Source organism: Lissotriton helveticus, chromosome 4_1 (assembly GCF_964261635.1).
Source record: "Lissotriton helveticus chromosome 4_1, aLisHel1.1, whole genome shotgun sequence".
Classification (NCBI taxonomy): domain Eukaryota; kingdom Metazoa; phylum Chordata; class Amphibia; order Caudata; family Salamandridae; genus Lissotriton; species Lissotriton helveticus.
The window spans coordinates 1,067,939,261-1,067,958,302 of NC_136063.1; the positions used below are offsets into that span (position 1 = coordinate 1,067,939,261).

Sequence of the window (19,042 nt, forward strand, 5' to 3'; positions counted from 1 at the left end):
GGGGCTATCTGGATGTGTTTCCTTTGATCTATATGCATTGCATATATATTTATATGGAGTGTTTTTTTATGAAACTATTATGTTTTGACTTTAAACAATAAAATCATATGTTTTTCTAAATAACATTTTTTGTGTGGGACAATGATGGTATGTGAAAATTAATGGATATATTACCTACAGTTATTTAATGTTAGGAAAAGGTTCCTGTGTTTTTTGAATCGGTTTCCCTGCCTCCTCTTCCAAGTATTTATATTTCAGGGACCCTCTTTCGTTATTCACCAGCCCAAGTGGGAAAGCCACAGTCCCGCATGGAGTCGCAATGGACATCTATAAACACCTTATGGGCATCCATCCTAATCAACATGATTAAGGTAGCAACTACGCTCACTAACTCTACAACATGATCTGAGGCAATTATTGCCCAAATAGTTTTTTTAAAGGGACAGAATCAATGGATAAGATCATCGTCTAATATCTTTATTAGACTCAACCATTAAGATCCTAGGTATAATTCTATTGGAAAGAATAGAGGCATCGGCTGAACAAAATGCAATTATTTCCGAAAATCAATACAGTTCCTGCCCCAGCCTTGGATCAGTGGAGAAATGTCTAATTTTATATCTACTAATTGGAAAATATGTCAAAGCTAGAAGAAGGGCCATGCATATGGCATTTATGCGCATTTATGGATTTGATCAGTGCTTTCAATACTGTTAATTGTTCAAGCTCTGGTCAATTACGGTTACCATGGCAGTTGAAAAATCTTTGGTATCTCTGCTAAGGCAGTTGCACTGGGACCCAACAGCAGGGGTCCGATGTGGTCAAACGGTGAATGTACAGCACAAATTAGATCTAAAAGAGTGGCAATCAGGGTTATGTACTGCCACCTTTTCTTTGGACTTTGTAGTTCAATGGTTTACAAAGTGATCTAGTGACCAAGGTAACGGATATGCCACAAATGAGCAAACACCCCACTCAGTTCTGCTACCTGCAGAACACGCTGTACTGTCAGCGAGTGCAAATGGGCTAGGTCTACTGGATGATTTCATCCGCTTTATGAAGGGTTTAGCCCCTTTCAATGTCTTTTACCATGATATGTGGTCCTAAAAATACAACAAGAAGAACACATTTCTTTGGAGATAAAGCTATAGGCAGGGTGAAGACGTTTACCCATTTGATTCTGCACTTGCATGGGGTCATTTACATAATGTAAGATTACAGCAGTTCGAGAGACATCTAGGCTCTATATGAATTTGCCATTAAAGTGAGCCATCAACCAATCAAAGAATTGCTACAAATGAATAAGAGAAAATGTATTTCTGTGGCTCTATATCTATGGAGCAAGGTCCTGGGGCTATTCGGAATAGGGTATATTGCATAGTTCTTTAGCAGTACCCCCAAACGTGCCGAACCCGTTTTGTCACTCTGAGGTGGGGTAATTTTACTAAGAGGAGCCCAATTAATATTTGCCCTTTATTATTGTGGATTCCGAGTTGGGCAAAACCAGAGATTATTCTTTCACAGGAAATAATGTGGGTCTGATTGTCCTTGGATACATTTCTTACCGATACCATGTTTTTCTTATATAAAAAAGGCCTTTGATACTTTGAGTGTCATGGAACTATTTGCAAAACCTGATTATATTGAATCCTCAACTAAAGATAAAGTGACTGGGATGTTTTTTTTAATTACTATGAGAATATTAGGTTCCAGGCCGCTATGGTGGAGTTCCACGCCTCCACGTAGCACCTGTGCTTCCCGCCCTTGCTCCCTTGCCCCTCCTACCACGAGTATGATGGCGACTCCAGGTTTGCGGTCGTAAACTCGCTGCATCTGTTGGTTCTTTGAGGTGTTTGGGCCACGGCCGAGTTTCTTTTACCGAAGTGGCTGAGGAGGCTTGCAGAGGCACAGTGACGCTGTTCTCCGGACCATTGCATCTTTGAGAAGTGGAGGCTCTGACGAGTGCGGACGCACTGATGAATACGAGAGACTGAGGATGCTAGGGGCCAGCGCTCTCCTTCTGCGCATAGTCGGCTGTGGTGGCGGCTCGCTTTTCAACAAATGGTCTGGTTTTTCAGCGCTACATTTCAGCAGATGGATTAGCTCTTGAAAGACTACAGCTTTCAGTGAATTAAAGCTCTTACCCGCAATTGAAGAGTTGCTGTGTCGTGGCTGCAGTGTGGGCTATGTGTCCCATCTTTCCTAGCGGAAAATCTTCATCGCCCTCTGGTGGAAAAAAAAAACTGGTAGATTGTCGGTGAGTGGTTTCTGTGGTCTGGTCATCTCTAGTGGCAGGCTCCCATCTCACCTCATCTATTCTCATTTAATTGGGTAACTTCAGTTTTTAATGGGCAAACTCACAGGAGTACGAGCCAAGGCGAGAGTCCGACGTCTACAAGCTAAAGAAGAAGCTGCGGTGGCAAAACTAGTCAATCAGGAGGGTAAAGAGGAGGGTTCTTCTGTGAGCTCTGAGGAGGAGACGGAAGAGACATCTGATAACATTTGTATCATAGAGACACCCGCAGAGACTTCGGATAGTAATTTAATTTCTGAAACAATGCAGACAGGAGCTCCTAGACATGATTCTGCGCAGGTCGTCACACAGCTGAAGTCTCTGGCTACTAATAAACCTTTAAAACAGTTTCCTTTGTTCGAGGCCAAGACTAATTCATCAGTAATTAGTAACCCCACTCTGCTTACTCCGGGCTTAGACCCTGGTCTAGCTTCAGCAATAGCTGTTACAGGTATTGCATCTTCACAGGCTGGTGGGTTAATATCAAATTCGACTGATCTAATATTGTCTTGTCCCTCGACGATTGCGATCTTAAAGGCAGCGGCTGCTCCAGTAGATACGGCTACTGCTTCAAATAACATTGTAGGTAATTTGGCGAATCCGGCCACTGCTTACAAGGCGCCTGGTGCAGCGGAGGAAATGGATATACTCAGTCCTATTTTATCTATGGATACTGAGACTACTCAGACTACTGGAACACTGCAGTTGTCGGTTAAAGACATGTTAAATCTGATATTAGACGAAATACGCGAAGTCAAACAGTTCCAAAGGGCAGAACTGGCTGGGATTCAAAATCGACTGGATAAGATTGAGGACCTTGTATCCACTTTTCCTCCTCGTCTCCAGGAAGCCGAAGGCAGAATTTCAGGTTTAGAAGACGAGATGTCCGAGGTAAGAAGGACGTCAAAAATGTCTCCAAAACGTCCAAGGCCTTGGAAGTTAAGCTTGATGAACTGGAAAATTTCAATCGCAGATCGAACCTCAGAATAGTAGGGGTTCTGCATGAAGTTATTCCGGAGTTTAAAGGAGATTTGACAATCAACCGAGCTCATCGGGTGCCTGCTCAGCCATTTCCTAACTCTACTCTTCCCCGTACTATTCTGTTAAACTTTGCAGATATTCGTATTAAAGAAACAATGTTGTCCAGGGCTATTAAACAAGATCAATTCGCATCAAATGCCACTACTAAATGTCGGATATTTTCCGACATGTCAGCTGCCGCAGCTCGCCGTAGAAAAGAGTTTGTAAACATTTTACACCTGTTTAAAGCTAAGGGGGCCCAGGCCTCAATTGCGCAACAGTCAAAACTCAAGGTGTTGATTAAAGGCAAATTTTACTTGTTGACAGATGTAGAGGAGGCTCAAGATCTACTTAGCAAAATGTCGCCTGGTTAGATAGTTAATACACCTCTGTGTTTTCTTCTTTTTTCTGTTCTCTTCTTTCTTTCTTCTAAATTTATCAGAGGATGGCGTTAATTGATATGGAGGAGGGGTGGAGGGTGTGTGGGGGGATGTTTGGGAGGCTATGGGGTGTTATACCAAGACACCTCTAGGATAGGGGTTAAGACTCAGTGGCAGGCTTGGGTGAAGACAGCAGGAAGATGGCCACGGGTGAAGTCTGGAGTGAGGATATGGGAGGTTTGGAAAAAAAAAAAGGTGAAAATATGGAAGTTTTTTGCAATATGAATGTTTTTGGCAAAAGAGTATTTCGTAAGGATTTCAGTTGTCTATGGAAAAGTTGCTACTGTGCTATTAAGGATGTCGTAATGTTTGATGTATTGTATTATGTAATATGTCTATTAATCGGGGGCTGAAACTAATTTAGTTTAATGTCATTGGCCTCAATAATAGGAAAGAAATGCGAGCCATAGAGTCATGGATTAGGACTGAGAATCCTTCTGTTATAATGTTGCAGGAGACTCATCTCTCCACTTCTAAAAAGGAGGAGTTTACGATGTTCAAAACATGGGCTCTGTTCCGGGGTTTTTCATGCGCCATTAGTTCACAACAAGGAGGTGCTCTTTTTTTGAATAAAAAATTGGAGGTTGAAATTATTCAGACGGAACAGGATGGTCTAGGTCGTTGGTGTTGGGCTTCGTGTAGTTTCAAAAATCGACAAAGGCCTATTACCTTTGTCAGCTTTTACGCTCCTATAGAGGATAATCCTCAGATTTATGACGTTATGTTTCAGTCTTTGTTATTGGTGGGAGGGGATATTGTTATAGGTGGCGATTTTAATATACTTATGAACCCTAATTTAGATTCTACCACATCCTCCAAGAGACATTCTAAACCTAAATCCCTTAGGACTATGTTAAATTACATGTCAATATTCGATTTATGTGATCCATGGCACTTGAAAAATCCACGGAAAACTGATTTTACCTGTTGGTCGGGTAGGTTTAAATCATCCTCCCGTATTGATTTTTTTCTGGCCTCCAGACAGCTCAATTTTTTTTCTCAGAAAATTTGTCATAATGGTTTTTCAGATCATGCGATGGTGGCTATTAATTTTGTTGTGGGAGACAATATCAACATTCCTAAACGATGGATCTTTAATAAGTATATTTACAGGAGATAAACTGGGTTACTGCACTCAAATTAGAGATTACGGATTTCATTGTCCGAAACACAGGCACCGCTTCCATACATATTATTTGGGACTCCCTGAAGGCTTTTATTCGGGGTATAGTCAAAAGCAAAGATGCGGTTGAGTGGCTCGCCGTAAAAAATATTAGGAATTCTCTGTTACAAAAAATTCAGGACCTAACATCACAACGATACTGCAATCCAACTTCTAATGTTCAGAAACAACTTAGTGAAGCTAAGCGGGAACTTGGTGCCCATTTTTTTTCACAGAGCGAAGAGGTTTTTCGTAGACAATCTCAAAAAGTCTATGAAGAAAGTAACTTTACGGGGACATTTTTAGCCTGGCAGGTGAAAGAACAAGCTGCTACGAATATGATTCATTCGTTAAAAAGTCCAGTTACTCATATTGAGACATCTGATCAGGCGGAAATAAGTTCAATAATGTTCTCCCACTATCATAAAATCTATAGTACACAGTATTCAATCGACCATCAAAATTTATCTGATTTTCTGGGGAGACATGTACTTCCCAGTTTATCTTTAGACGATCAACTAATTATGCGAAGTCCATTTTCCAGGGAGGAATTGGAATTAGTTGTAAGGGATCTTCCATTGGGTAAGGCCTGCGGCCCTGATGGCTTCCCTGCTGAGTTTTTCAAGGTTTTTTTTAGTTCCTTCTGTGATTTGTTTCTCTTATTATTAAATTCTATGCTCAATGGAGGGCAAGTTCCCGAATCTTTTCATGAAGGTACGGTTGTTAGTTTTTTGAAAAAGGGGAAAGAACCTAAGGACCCTAATTCATACAGACTGATCACGTTATTAAACTCGGATTATAAAATCGCTACCAAATTATTGTCACTTTGTTTTAATAATATCACGGCGGATTTGATTCACCCCGATCAAAACGGGTTCATTATAGGAAGGCAATTATTTACAAATACACATTTTTTGATTGAGGCACTAGATTACTTTGAGTCACGGGGGTTACAGGCTTTGGTTCTATTATTAGATGCAGAAAAAGCTTTTGATTTGGTGGTTTGGGACACACTTTTTATTATTTTGAAACATTTTGGGATCCCACAACAAATCAATAGTTTAATACAGAATCTGTACACTGGTGCCACAGCTAATATAATCATTAATAAACTTTTAGCGGGTTCAATTTTAGTTCAGCGGGGAACTAGGCAAGGTTGCCCTTTGTCTCCTATTCTTTTTGCTTTTTTTATTGAACCACTTGCTGTAGCTATTCGGAATTGTGTACAGATTGTTCCCCCGGTCATTTCTATGGCCAAGATAAAATTATACGCGGATGACATCATGTTATTAATTAAACCGGATCTTCAATCACAGACACAGGCTCTTCAGATTTTTGAAGAATTCGAGGCTTTGGGGGGCTATCGAATTAATAAAAAAAAGACAGAAATTCCGGTTTGTGGGGGAGCATACCTAGTATTACATCCAGATCTGCATGGCTGTATTAATTCAAAACCTAAAAGATACACGGGGATCTTATTTTCTCCTACAATTCAGGATTTATATACACTTAACTTTGTCCCTTTGCTTCGGAAGGTCCGCTTAATGTTTGCTCGCTGGGATTCATTACAATTATCTATTCTCGGTCGAATTGCTCTGATTAAAATGACAATACTTCCCCTTTTCAACTTTTTATTTTCCACCATTTCAGTTTTTTTGCCTGGCTCTTTTTTCTCCAGAGTAGAATCTATGTTTTCCGCATTTGTCTGGGCAAAAAAAACGCTTAGAATCGATATACTGACTTTATACGAAGAAACTGAATATGGAGGCCTCTCATTACCAAATTTAAAAGATTATTATTACGCATACTTTGCGCAGTACTTAGATAGATTTAAAAATACAATCCCAGGTACGGGCTTATTTATAATTTTTTTCTTTGAGTTAATATGTTTAGAAGTTCAGATCCCATCCCCCCTCCTTGTGCTCAAATCCCCGAAATTCGTTCGATACAAGACCCTGAATTGGTTTTTCAAACGACGCGATGCCATGCTTAAGAGATATTTCCTCCCCCTCTTCAATTTAACAACTCCCCTAATTGGTGCCTTCGCTTTCTTAAGGATCAAAATTTAACCCATAGTTATTGTAAACTGGGGCTGCGCAGGGTTTAAAACGTTAGCCGATTTTATGGGGAATGGGTCCTGTTTAGCTGTCGATGCAATGACACGTTTGATTCCTGGCAACTTTTTGTTAATTGGGTCCTACATTGTGATCTACAAAACTCTGGTGCAACTAGACCCCAGTTATATAAGTGTTTCTTCTCCGTTGGCAGAAGATCTCTTTGTAAATGTCGCCATAAAGAAACCTGGGGAATGGAAACATTGCTTGGCACAGAGTCGGGAGGAAGAGTTGAGTTCTAAAGCTATACGAAAATGGCATACACAGGAAAATTTAGTGTTATCTATCGATATATGGAAAATTATTAATAATTTTAACTTTGGTTCATTACGTGGCGCCAACTGGCGCAGAATGTTATTTTTTAGCAAATGGCTTTTGTAGCGCACTCCTGCAATTATTGCCAAAATGTATGATAATACGTCTGCTAATTGTTTTAGATGCTTTCAATGTGACCCAGCAAATTGGTCTCACATTTTGGCTTACTGTCCAAAAATTAAGTCTTTCTGGGATGAAATGTTTGTTTTTCTTAAAACCTATTATGCGATTTCAATTCCTAGCAACGTAAAAATACTACTGTTTGGCTTTGATCCTGATTGCAAACTTTCAGTTTATTTGGCAAAATTGGTTTATATTGTAATGGCTGTTGCTAGATCACTGTTATTGCAGAACTGGCGTTCATCACAAGTTCCTGTGTTTCAGGAGTGGTTTGGTAAAATGAAAAGGGTCAGAAAATGCGAACAAATGTATGCAGAACGGGTTGGGGGGATAAAAAAGTTCGAACAGATTTGGGGATTGTATTTCGAGTAACTTTTTGCATAATATGTTATATTGGAAAGAATGATATTGTACTTCTGTGAGATTTATACTTTTTGTATCCGATTTAAGAGACTGCAAATAACTTCAATAAAAATTTTCAACAAAAAAAAAGAGAATATTAGAGCTGGGAGAGTACTAACTAAACTTTCTGTGTTGAGATATATTGTCTTATATTGACATCCCAGGAGTTCTGCCCTATCTACTTTATATGAATAACTCACAGTATATATTTTATTTTACACGCCTGAGACAGAGCACCTTACAATTTCTAGTTTTGTTTTCTTATTGTGGCACATGGTTTGCAGATATTTCAACATGTCTGACAATTATTCGGTATAAAAGACTTTACATTTTATGTCGTTTTGTAAATTATACTCTGGTCCTAGGAAACGATTTTCAGTTTCACTTTTCGAACATTAAATATTAAGCAGCAAAGATCTACTTTGAATAATTTCCAAAAATAAGCTAATGAATCTTTTTGCTTCGCTGTAAATAATGTTATTTGCAGTGCCTTGAAAATCAAAAAAACGTACTACGGAGACTCATGATGTTGATAATGGAGTTTTTTTTATTGGCACTGCCAAACATTTGCAGTTTTTCTACAATGTAGATTTATTTTATGAATTATGTGTTGTGTACTTTTATAGTGAAAACAAACTTTTATGTTTTCTGATGATTAAATAAGGTGTGCTTTAACTCCGTGAACATATAGTACATAAATCGAAAAATACTGCACCTTGCAAATTGCATTTTCCTTTCCTTAGCATAGTCAAACTAGGCCCACATTGAGCCTGACTCATCTTCGATCTCAACAAAGCCATGATGTTTGTTTTCCTTTCTCCTGTTGTGGCTGTGTAGTAGACATGCTGGTCTCGAAGAACTCTGATGATATTTTCCCTTACGATTTTAAAAATTCAGGGTTCTCCCTGCCTGTTCTGTGTAGGCCCATTTATTTATAAATGTGTCATTGTTTTGTATGTAACTAGATTTATACTGTCACATACGATGACATAAATTAAAAATGGCTCAAATTAATATTCCTTGATGGGATGGTGTTAAAATGATGTTATATACTGCTGTGTTAAATCATGTGAGCGGAGCCAGTCGAGTTTGCCTTGACTCTGAGAGCAAACCCCTTTCAGTCTGACTCTTGTTTAGGATTTAGCATATTTTTGTTCTGAGACTTGACTTCAATTCAGCCCCTTGCTGCAATTGACTGAGCCTTGTGCTAATTCCCTATTGTGATGTATTTTGACTAATCATTGATTTTTGGCTTCTGTACTACAATTTAATTATTTAATACTCCTCAGTGGTGTATAACTTTCTGCTCTTAAGTTGTCTTGAGACTTCTTTAATTGACTATACTGAATGTTGTATTGTTTAGCTAATCTCAGTAGGGACACAATGCCTCATATACTCTTGAGGACAACACCGTCCCCATCCTTTCTTCGTAACTAACCCCAGGGGGATGTCTGAGACACCCCGCAGTTGACCTTCATATTATCGGCATAAGATTTATATGACATTGAAATCTAGAGTAATGTCATAGTTAGTAACTGTTAGATTTATGGTATGTGGTTACGTTTTGTGATTAGATTTTGGGGTTAGGGTTTGTGGTAAGGTGCTAACGATGTCAAAACATGATTACAATGTGAAAGTTGTGATAGCTTCTGCTCACATAAAGTATGGAGTGGTGAAAGAGTGGTGTAGCAAAGTGTAACAATGTTTGAATGTATTGTGGTTATAAACGTAGTGACATATTTTTTATATCAAGCCATACATATCCAGTCGATAGAGATCGAATTGATTGTTTAAGTGACCTGAATGTTTGATGTAAATACCCAGAAGACTTCTGTCTTTAAAAGAGACATATTGTGTTGCTTTCCTTTCCTAGGTCCTTGCTGCAAGTAACCAGCTGCGCAAGGAGGCAGATGACCTTGGGCCACGAGCAGAACTGGATCATTGGAAGAAAAGACTGTCCAAGTTTAATTACCTGCTGGATCAGCTGAAGAACCCAGATGTGAAGGCAGTGATAGGAGTGCTGACCGCTGCTAAATCTACATTTCTGAAGGTATTTGCGAGTTACATTTTAAAATACATTTTTTTCACTTAGAGAATAATCTACTTTTGAAGTGTGTATACCGTGTTTAACTTAATGTGACACGTGGCCAATATATCTTTGTACATGGGGTGAGTTTACAGAGTGCAACTGGAATTTATGGGGTACCTCTATCAGCCTTTGAAGGTAAATTGAAAAGTCTGCATTGCCTAAACTTGTTCAGAAATATAAGGCAAAATAATGAACAGCAACATTATTTTTCTTGACTGGTATGTCCTGGGTATGAGAAATTTCTCTTAAACACATGAAGAATGAGAATTGACAAATTATTTATATCTATATTATATTTAGATTTGGCGACAACTGGATACTCACATCACTGACTCAGCAAATGAAGCCAAAGACAACGTAAAATATTTGTATACCCTGGAAAGATTTTGCGACCCACTATACAGTTATGATCCTGTGAGTACGAATGATTAGCACTGTAAGGGTTGAGATGGAGGTGGGAGGTAATATGTATACGCTTATTGTTTCATGATGACATATTTGTATCAATACAGCTTTTGTATGAAATTCTGGTTTAAAACTATGCAGTCAGAATATCTTCATCACACTAGTAAAACAAACAAAGCTTTTTTAATGCTAAGTGATGCCCTAACTGTAGAGCTACTATTGCTCTGGACTGCGGGCTTCTCCAACAAGTAGCTTGTGAGCTAACAGTAGCTCTCCTGCTACCTGTAAGTAGCTCTCGTGTGTGCAGTGCAACCTACTAACTAGAAGACTACTTGGTTGAATGTGTTGCAGGGATTCTGCACAAACACAGAACTATGCGCAGGAATATGGGACTTTGGTGTATAGGGTACTGGGTCTTCCTACTACCTTAGTACCCCCGAACCAGGATCCACTAGCTATATTGTCTCTTTTGCTCTGCACATAATTCCCAGAGAAACAAATGATTAGACACCCCAGAACACAACACTCCCAGATCTCTCAGGAATTGCGGTGACATGGCACACCCTTTCGCTTACACTGTTGTACTTGTCCACAATATGATGTGACAGAGACACAAAACAGTTTAAAATATTTATTTTAACTAACGTGCCCTAACATGCAGTATACATGCCACAACAAGCAGGAGGAGCAGACACGGGGAGAGGTAAGGGGGGAAGTGTTCCATTGCAGCGTCGTATGCTTCAGTCTGCTGTGGTGATACTTCGTCATACACTCTTACCCTAGCCTTTCCCGTTCGGGGAATAGGGGAATACATGAGAGGAAGTCCGCGTTCCCATTGTCAGTGCCTCTGCGATGCCTGACCTCAAAAGAAAAGGATTGGAGGGAGAGGAACCAACGAAGAATCCGTGGGTTGTTCTCCTTGATCCGGCTCATCCAGAGCAGCGGGGCATGGTCAGTATACAGAAGGAAGTGGGCGCCTTCAAGGTTGTAACGAAGTTATCCACACCCCACGTAACCGCGAGGCACTCCTTCTCTATTATGGAGTATCGTTGCTCACACAGTTGGAGTTTACGGCTAATGAACAAGATGGGATGTTCAACACCCTCCTCCGACATCTGTGATAAGACCGCCCCCAACCCATTATCAGAGGCGTCTGTCTGAAGAAGGAAGGGTTTGGTAAAGTCAGGAGACCGCAGTATGGGGCTCCCAGTACCGCCTCGGAGGCGGGATGTAACCTGTCTTTCGCCTTGGTCTATTTTTTTAGCAAATCAGTGAGGGGTGAGGCCAGTTCCAAGTATTGGGGAATTAATCTCCGATAGTAGCCAAGAAGACCCAGGAAAGCCCTCAGTTCTTTTTGGTTGTGGGTAAAGCTGTATGGATAATTGCTTTTATCTTTTTCTGTTGGGGTTTTATGTACCCATTCCCAAGGAAATACCTAGGTACTTCACCTTTTGGAATCCTACCCACGATTTTCTGTGTTTATGTGTAAGCCTGCCACTTGAATGGCCTGGAAGACCTGATGACAATGGTAGAGGTGATGTTCCCAGGTAGGGCTGTATATGACAATGTCATCAAGATAGGCAGACGAGTATGCTTGGTGGTCTAACACCCTGTTCATGAGCCTCTGGAAGGCGGCAGGTGCTCCGTGTAAACCAAAAGGCAGGACGATGAACTCGTACAAGTCTGTAGGGGTAGAAAACGCTGTTTTTTCTTGGTCCTGTATACCACAGGGGCACCTGAAAATATCCCTTCATGAGGTCCAGGGTGGTGACGTACTGGACATCGCCAAGCTTTTCAATAAGCTAGTCCACACGAGGGAGGGGATAAGAGTCACATTTTGAAATGGCGTTGACATCCCTGAAATCAATCTAAAACTGGACAGAACCGTCCGGTTTTGGTACCAGAACGATTGGTGAAGACCAATCGCTTTGTGGAGGCTGTATGACTCCCATAGTGAGCATACTGTTGACCACTTGTTGTATAGCTTCTCGACAGTCAGCAGGAAAGCAATAGGGTTTTTGTTTCACAACCTTGCCTGGTTGAGTGGGGATAGAGTGTTCCACTAAGGTGGTTCTCCCTGGAAGATCAGAGAACAAAGGAGCGAAAGGACATAGGGTGTCTTGCAGGGTTTTTCTTTTTTCTGCGGAAAGGTCACTGTTGACTATCAATTGGTTAAGAGTGGTATTGGTGTTTTGTACGGGAGCAACAGTATGAAGGTCCTTGGGGAGTGGCTCTAGCTATTCAACAGGTTGATATGATACAATTGTGTCCTCTTTGGAGTGACCTGCACATGGTAGGACGTTAGGCCTATTTTGCTCATGATTTTGTATGGGCCATGCCACTCTGATCTGATTTTGGAAAGGGCAGATGGCATGAGGAATGAGACCCAATATCCCACTTTTACGTGCCTCATTTCTTCCCCCTAATATAGAACAATTTTTGTCTGACCTGGGCCTGTTCCAGGTTAGCATCTGCGAAGTCTCTTAACTTGTGGAGACGGGTGCGCAAGGCTTGTTTATAGTCGAGGAAGGACTTGATTTATTCTTCTTTCTCTTGTTCCCAAACCTCCTTGGTTATCTCTAACAAGCTCCGGGGCTATCGGACATAAAGGAGTTTAAAAAGGGAGCAACCCAGACTGGTTTGGGTCTGGTTTCGGATGACACACAGAGCCAGGGGGAGATGTATGTCCCATTCCTTGCCCTCACGCCCAGCAGCTTATTTAATGTCAGTTTAAAGGTAGTGTTATACCTCTCACACAAACCATTGGTTTGTGGATGGTACACTGATGTTTTAATGTGTGATATGTCAAGGAATCTACATATTTGGGCCATCAACTTAGAAACAAAGGGGATTCCTTGGTCCGTGAGAATTGCACGGGGGAAACCGACCAGGGAGAACAATTCCAACAATTTGTCACTGATGTTAACAGTGGTGGGAGTGCGTATAGGGAAAGCTTCGGGGTAGCGAATTGCAGAGTCCACTATGACTAGGGCGTACAGGTTGCCCTTCTAGGTTCGGGGTAAGGGGCCAATGAGATTTATGCCTATTCTCTCAAACGTCATGGGCTACTGAAAATTCCATCTTGCCAATCAACCAAACGGGTTTCTGCAAAGGCCAAGGGACCACAACCAATCTAATGGCACTATCACTGCTGATGGAAGCAGCAAAAGAAAAAAAAGTCATCTCTATTCTTTTCATTTATTGACTATACTGCTGCATTCGACCATGTGGACCGAAACAAACTTTGGTTGAAACTGGGCAATTTGGGAATACCTAAATACCTCCTAGACGTCCTAATACTGCTCCACTCAAACACCTGGATCAAAATCAAACTTGGGGCTGGAACACACCTTTCAAAACCCATAAGGACAACAAAAGGATTGAAACAGGGATGCCTACTTGCACCGATCCTATTTAATCTTTTTCTAGCCGATCTACCTGGGCAACTAGACAAATGTCCCAACCATGCACCGAAATTAGGGAAAATCACCCTCTCAAACCTGCTATATGCGGATGACCTACTGTTGATAAGTCGGACTCCAATGGGCCTGCAACATCTTTTGAACACAACCCATGCCTTTTCAGTAGAAAATGCACTACAAATAAACTTCAATAAATCAAAGGTGATGGCTGTGAATTATAGGAAAAAAAAGAACTCCTGCTGGTACTTGAATGGCGAAAAGCTCGACCAGGTCACTACATATAAGTACCTGGGAGTAATCCTGGACTCAAATAATACCTCGAGGGCGCAGTTCAAATCTTTGCGAGGGAAGGCTACAATGACCTATTTGACTCTAAAATCTTTGAAGGTCAAACTACCTGACCTTACACTCAAACCTCTTCTTGAAATATTGAGCGCCAAACTAAAACCGACTCTCACTTATGGGAGTGAATTACACCACGGTAAGGATGCGGCGTTGCTGGACACACTCATTGCCAACTCATACAGGGCTATTTTTAATCTTCCCAAATACGTCTCCCCGGCTCAGATTCGACTAGAATTCGGTATCTTGAAACAAATTCTAGAGAGGCGGAGCGTGTATGTAACAACTTGGCATAAAATTCGCAATGCAGATGCTGGATCTTTATGTGCAAACCTATGGGAAGAACTACTTCGGCACCGCAGCCTAGCGCCAAGAGCCTACTTATATGAATCACTCAAACTTCTAGGCCTTACTGACACCTGGGAAACATCAATAGATCTCTTGTCTTTTAAAAAAGTAGCCAAAAAATCAGCTAGCATCATCTCAGCGATAGAAGACAAGAAAGACCTAACAAACAGAGCACACGGATGGCTAACGGTGGGTGACTATGAAAAACTGCGGCCACAAGCGTACTTCAGCATCGGCATGAAAATAAATGTTAAAGAAAAATTCCTAAAATTACGCCTCGGGGTAATTCCCATACTTCCACATCTTGCTCCCTGGGAGAGAAACAATCCTTCACAACAGTGTCGCATGTGCAAAACCGGCAAGGAGGACATAGTTCATGTGATCTGCATCTGCCCTAGCGTAAAGGACTTGAGGATTAATCTCTTACGTCCTTTTTTTAACTTACATGCCGTCCGGACCTGCAGACAGGCAGCCAAACTGTGCTTCTCTACTAGCGACATCAAACTGAACTGTCAAGTTGTGAAGTTCTTTGATCTAATAAGAAAGAGACTTAACCATGCTAGATTAACTTTTTAAATCCCTCGATGGTAACCATAAAACTGTTAATAACACTGTAATTTTATGCATCCTATTTTTGTTATGTTTAAGTAACAACAATTATGGACGTTTTACAATTTTGTAAAGATTTTAATTAATCATATACAAATAAAATATTTACTTACTTACTTACTATTCTCTCAAACGGTCTTCCGATAACCGGAAAGTGGTTGCAGGCGAACAGCTGGAGGTGTGTAGGGGTTTTTCTTTTAGTATACCTCACATTCACGACAGAACTTCGTGACATGTGAAATGATACCTGGCCAGTAGAAGTGTTTCAAAAATACCTGAATTGTCTTTTGCGCACCCCTATGCCCTGCCAATAAGTGTGAGTGAGCGAAAAACAAGACCTGTACCCTAAAAGCCTGCGGTACCACCAATTGAGTGGGATCACCCGGGGTTCCCAATCCTGTCGCGCAGCTCGTTTTTGAACTGAAAGTGGGGGTATACAGGGTTTGGTGTGAGACAGGTCTGTCTAGAAGGGTCCCAGGTGATTTGCAAGGTGGGATTGTGTGTCTGATTGAACCTAAAGCTTTTGTCAGAAAGCCAGGGGGCCCGAGTGAGGAGGGACTGGTGAACCGGGTTTTGGGCTGTATTCTGTCCCTCAGTAGCGGAAGGAATACTGGATTGTCTTGTCCTATTATTAACTGTTCAGGGAGGGCAGACAGCACCCCAAACTTAGCCCCTAGGGTTTGACCGTTTGGCAAAGAGATGGGCACCTGTACTAAGGGATAGACTTGGATGCCTCTGTTTATGTACCTAATAGGCACAGTTTCTCCCATAGGGGTGATTGAGGGGTCAACTAGGGATTAGAGTATCACTGACTGATGACAGCCGGAATCTAACAATGCTCGTACTGTTAACAATTTTAAGGAGTACTCTTACGTAGAAACTGAGTCCCATTTCCTAAGTGTAGAGGATCGAACAGGGTATGCAACTTATGTCCATGGGTTCTTCTTGGGTTTTCTTATGGGGACAGGTCCTGGCAATGTGGCCCCACTCTCCACACGCAAAACACTGAGGACCCTTTCTGGGAGTCGGATCAGGGCGGAAGGTGCGAGGTCTCACAGGCTCTGGTAGGGGTCTCAATAGCTTTTTGTCAGTCTTACTAGGGGGACTAGAGGGACGATTGGGCCCGATGAAAGGTAGTGGCCATTTCCACAGCTTGTTCCACTGTAAGGTGCGTATGTTGTTTTAGCCACCTTTGTGTGGGGAGGGGTAGTGCTTCGAGGTACTGTTCTAGATACGTCGATGACATGATCTCTTCTTTGGTGTTTATTTGTGGTTTCAGCCATTTGTCTGTGGCAGCCTTTAATTTGAAGAACAGGGTTTTTGGGTTATCCGCTGGGGTTCCCTGCTCCATCCTAAACTGCACTCTATAGGCCTCGGAATCCATTCCCAGGTGGTCCAAGATGATACCTCTTACTTCTCCGTAGGGAGTGTTTCCATTTGAGTTGGCTACCTGGTAGGCAGCTTGTGCCTCTCCAGTGAGGAGGGGAGACAAAAAAAAGGCCACTTGGCTTCCGGCCAGCCTGATGCTCTTGCCACCCTTTCAAAGTTTAGGAGGAACGCGTCAGGATCTTCCCATGGGAGATACTTCTGTAGGGAGACGTTGGGACCGGTCCCGGGGCGCGCTTGGAGTTAGGCCGCTAACTGCAACCAGTCATCTGCCGTTTTCTGAATGCATTCCACCTGATTACTTATGGTGTCCTTAAACAGTTCCCTGCCGGCTTGGGATAGGGACATCTGTTTCTCTACAGCCCACTCTAGCATCTCTTGACCACGTATCAACTGTTGAATAAGATTTTCCATATTTGCAGTCTATGGAGGGACGCAATCCCACTTCTGACACCATGTGTGGCGCAGTGGAGAAGCAGACAGGGACACGTCTCAAGTGATTCAATTGTTTTATTCACAACACAATTATATGGGGGGGTTTGGTTGCTCAGGGGTTTCTCTTGGTCATTTGGGGGGTGACTGCCATCTTCCCTCTCTTGCGTCAGAGAGTGGAGGGGAACTTCGGGCGTTCTCTCTCGTCCCGTTGTTGGCAGGAGTTCACCGGGATTCCCAGCGACCAAGGCAAAGGAAAGGAAACAACAAAGAAAAAAGAGAACATAAGGATGTGTCTCTGATGTCCTTAGATAGTGGACACACAAAAAGATAAAGCAGAACCTACAGAGGGAAGGTAGGAGAAGGATTTCCATCAACTGCCCTTCGTGGCCAGTGTCATCATTTGGAATTCCAGCTTCCCTGTCACGTCACCCCATAAATACAAGGGATACAAGGGATGATACCGTGATCTGGGAGGGTGCACCCACTAGCTAGGATAGCATAGATACCAAAGATAGTTGACTAACAGCCTATAGGCCCAAGTACACAGACCAAGCCAAGTCAAGTCAAGTCAAGTCAAAAACCACTTTATTCGATTTTGTTAAAAATCATAAAAGCATACTACAAACAGTTAAAAGACATTCCAAATTCATATAAAAATTTCATACAATACAATATCAGTATCAAAAATTATTAAAAAATGTCGAGATTAAAAATCATCATGTACAAATAAGTGAGGCAAAACAACAATCATCACAAACCCCAATATTACACTTGTAATTTCCTCTTCCTGATCCTAACTGCAGCGACAAGATAGTTTGCCGCGCTGAACATCACCAAGGGGGATTCTAGCATTTGTAAATACAGGAGTGCTGGTTTTGCCTGTAAAAAAGCTTTCCCTTTCAGTAAAGGTACCAAATACTTCTGTCTTGGAACGTTATAAAAAGGACAGAACAGCATTAAATGCATATTGTTTTGCAGGGAAAAGTCATCACATTTGCATACAGGTGCATCCTCGGGCTTAAACCAACCTTGACTATCACAAAGTACCATATAAATCTGGTTAAATCGAAATTTAACCAGAAGCCACCTATGAAATGGAATATTAACTAAGGTAAGGTACGGTTGAATAGCTATACAGGTAATTGTCATAAAATGGGCTCTAACAGTGGGTTTTGTTAATTGATGTTCCTCTCTCTCCAAGGTCTTAAGTTTGAAGAAATTAAGCTTAACCCAATCAGGCCAAGCGGGGAAGAAAATATCTCGGGACGTCCTAGTTCCACTGAACACTTATGAATATATGACAGCCAAGCAATATCTTTATACTTATCAAGTTTTAAGCAATCCATCAGTATTTTATGATTAAGACCCAAGTTGTTATTGATCCAAACCCTAATCCATAGTAGGATAGGTGCCATGGAGAGGATATCAATAATGTAACCTACTCCAAGCTCCTGATGGACTGAGAAAGTGGCTGTCGCCGGAGGGAGCCCTAACATAGAGCGAAAAAACTTGTTAACCTCCTTTTGTATAGTTTCAGTTTTCACATAACCCCACAGACCTGCTCCATACCGTGCTATAGCTAATGTTTTTGCCCTATACAAAGCTAATAATGCACCACTAGGTTTCCCCCCAAGTCTCCTTGAGAAGCTTAGGATAGCATTTACAGAGCTCCTCACCGCTTTGGTTTTAGCTGTTATTTGCGGAATCCAGCTACCCTTAGAATCAAAAACTACACCTAGGTAAGTGAAAACTTTAACATTAGTAATCACTTCCCCTTTACAGTAAAAAGATTTAATATTATTTTTAGCAGTCCCAAAAACCATGACGTGTGATTTAGAATTATTCACCACTAGGTCAAGAGAGGACATGAAGTCACTAAATGCATTTAAAAGTCTCTGTAGACCTAAATGTGTCCTAGCTATCAAAGCGGCATCATCCGCGTACAGAAGCACCGGAATATGAGTGTCTCCTGCACGCGGTGTGTCCACTGAGGCAGCTAGAAGGTTTTTTTCCAGAGAATTTATGTATAAAGTGAACAGCATAGGGGCAAGGATGCAGCCTTGCCGCACACCCCTGCCTGATTTAAACCATGCTGTACGATGTCCTTCTTGATCCATTCTAATAGAAGCCTTTAAATCCT

The 19,042-nt window shown here is 41.5% G+C and overlaps 1 protein-coding gene across 1 annotated transcript in view; it reads left to right on the plus strand.

Moving 5' to 3' along the window:
* The window catches only part of DNAH5 (dynein axonemal heavy chain 5), a 5,174,212-nt gene that overhangs the window by 462,762 nt on the left and 4,692,408 nt on the right, over window positions 1-19,042 (plus strand). The window contains exons 7-8 of the mRNA XM_078687662.1: window positions 9,740-9,916; window positions 10,256-10,369. Of these exons, the coding sequence (XP_078543788.1) occupies window positions 9,740-9,916; window positions 10,256-10,369 (291 nt within the window). The remainder of the gene's footprint in view (window positions 1-9,739; window positions 9,917-10,255; window positions 10,370-19,042) is intronic.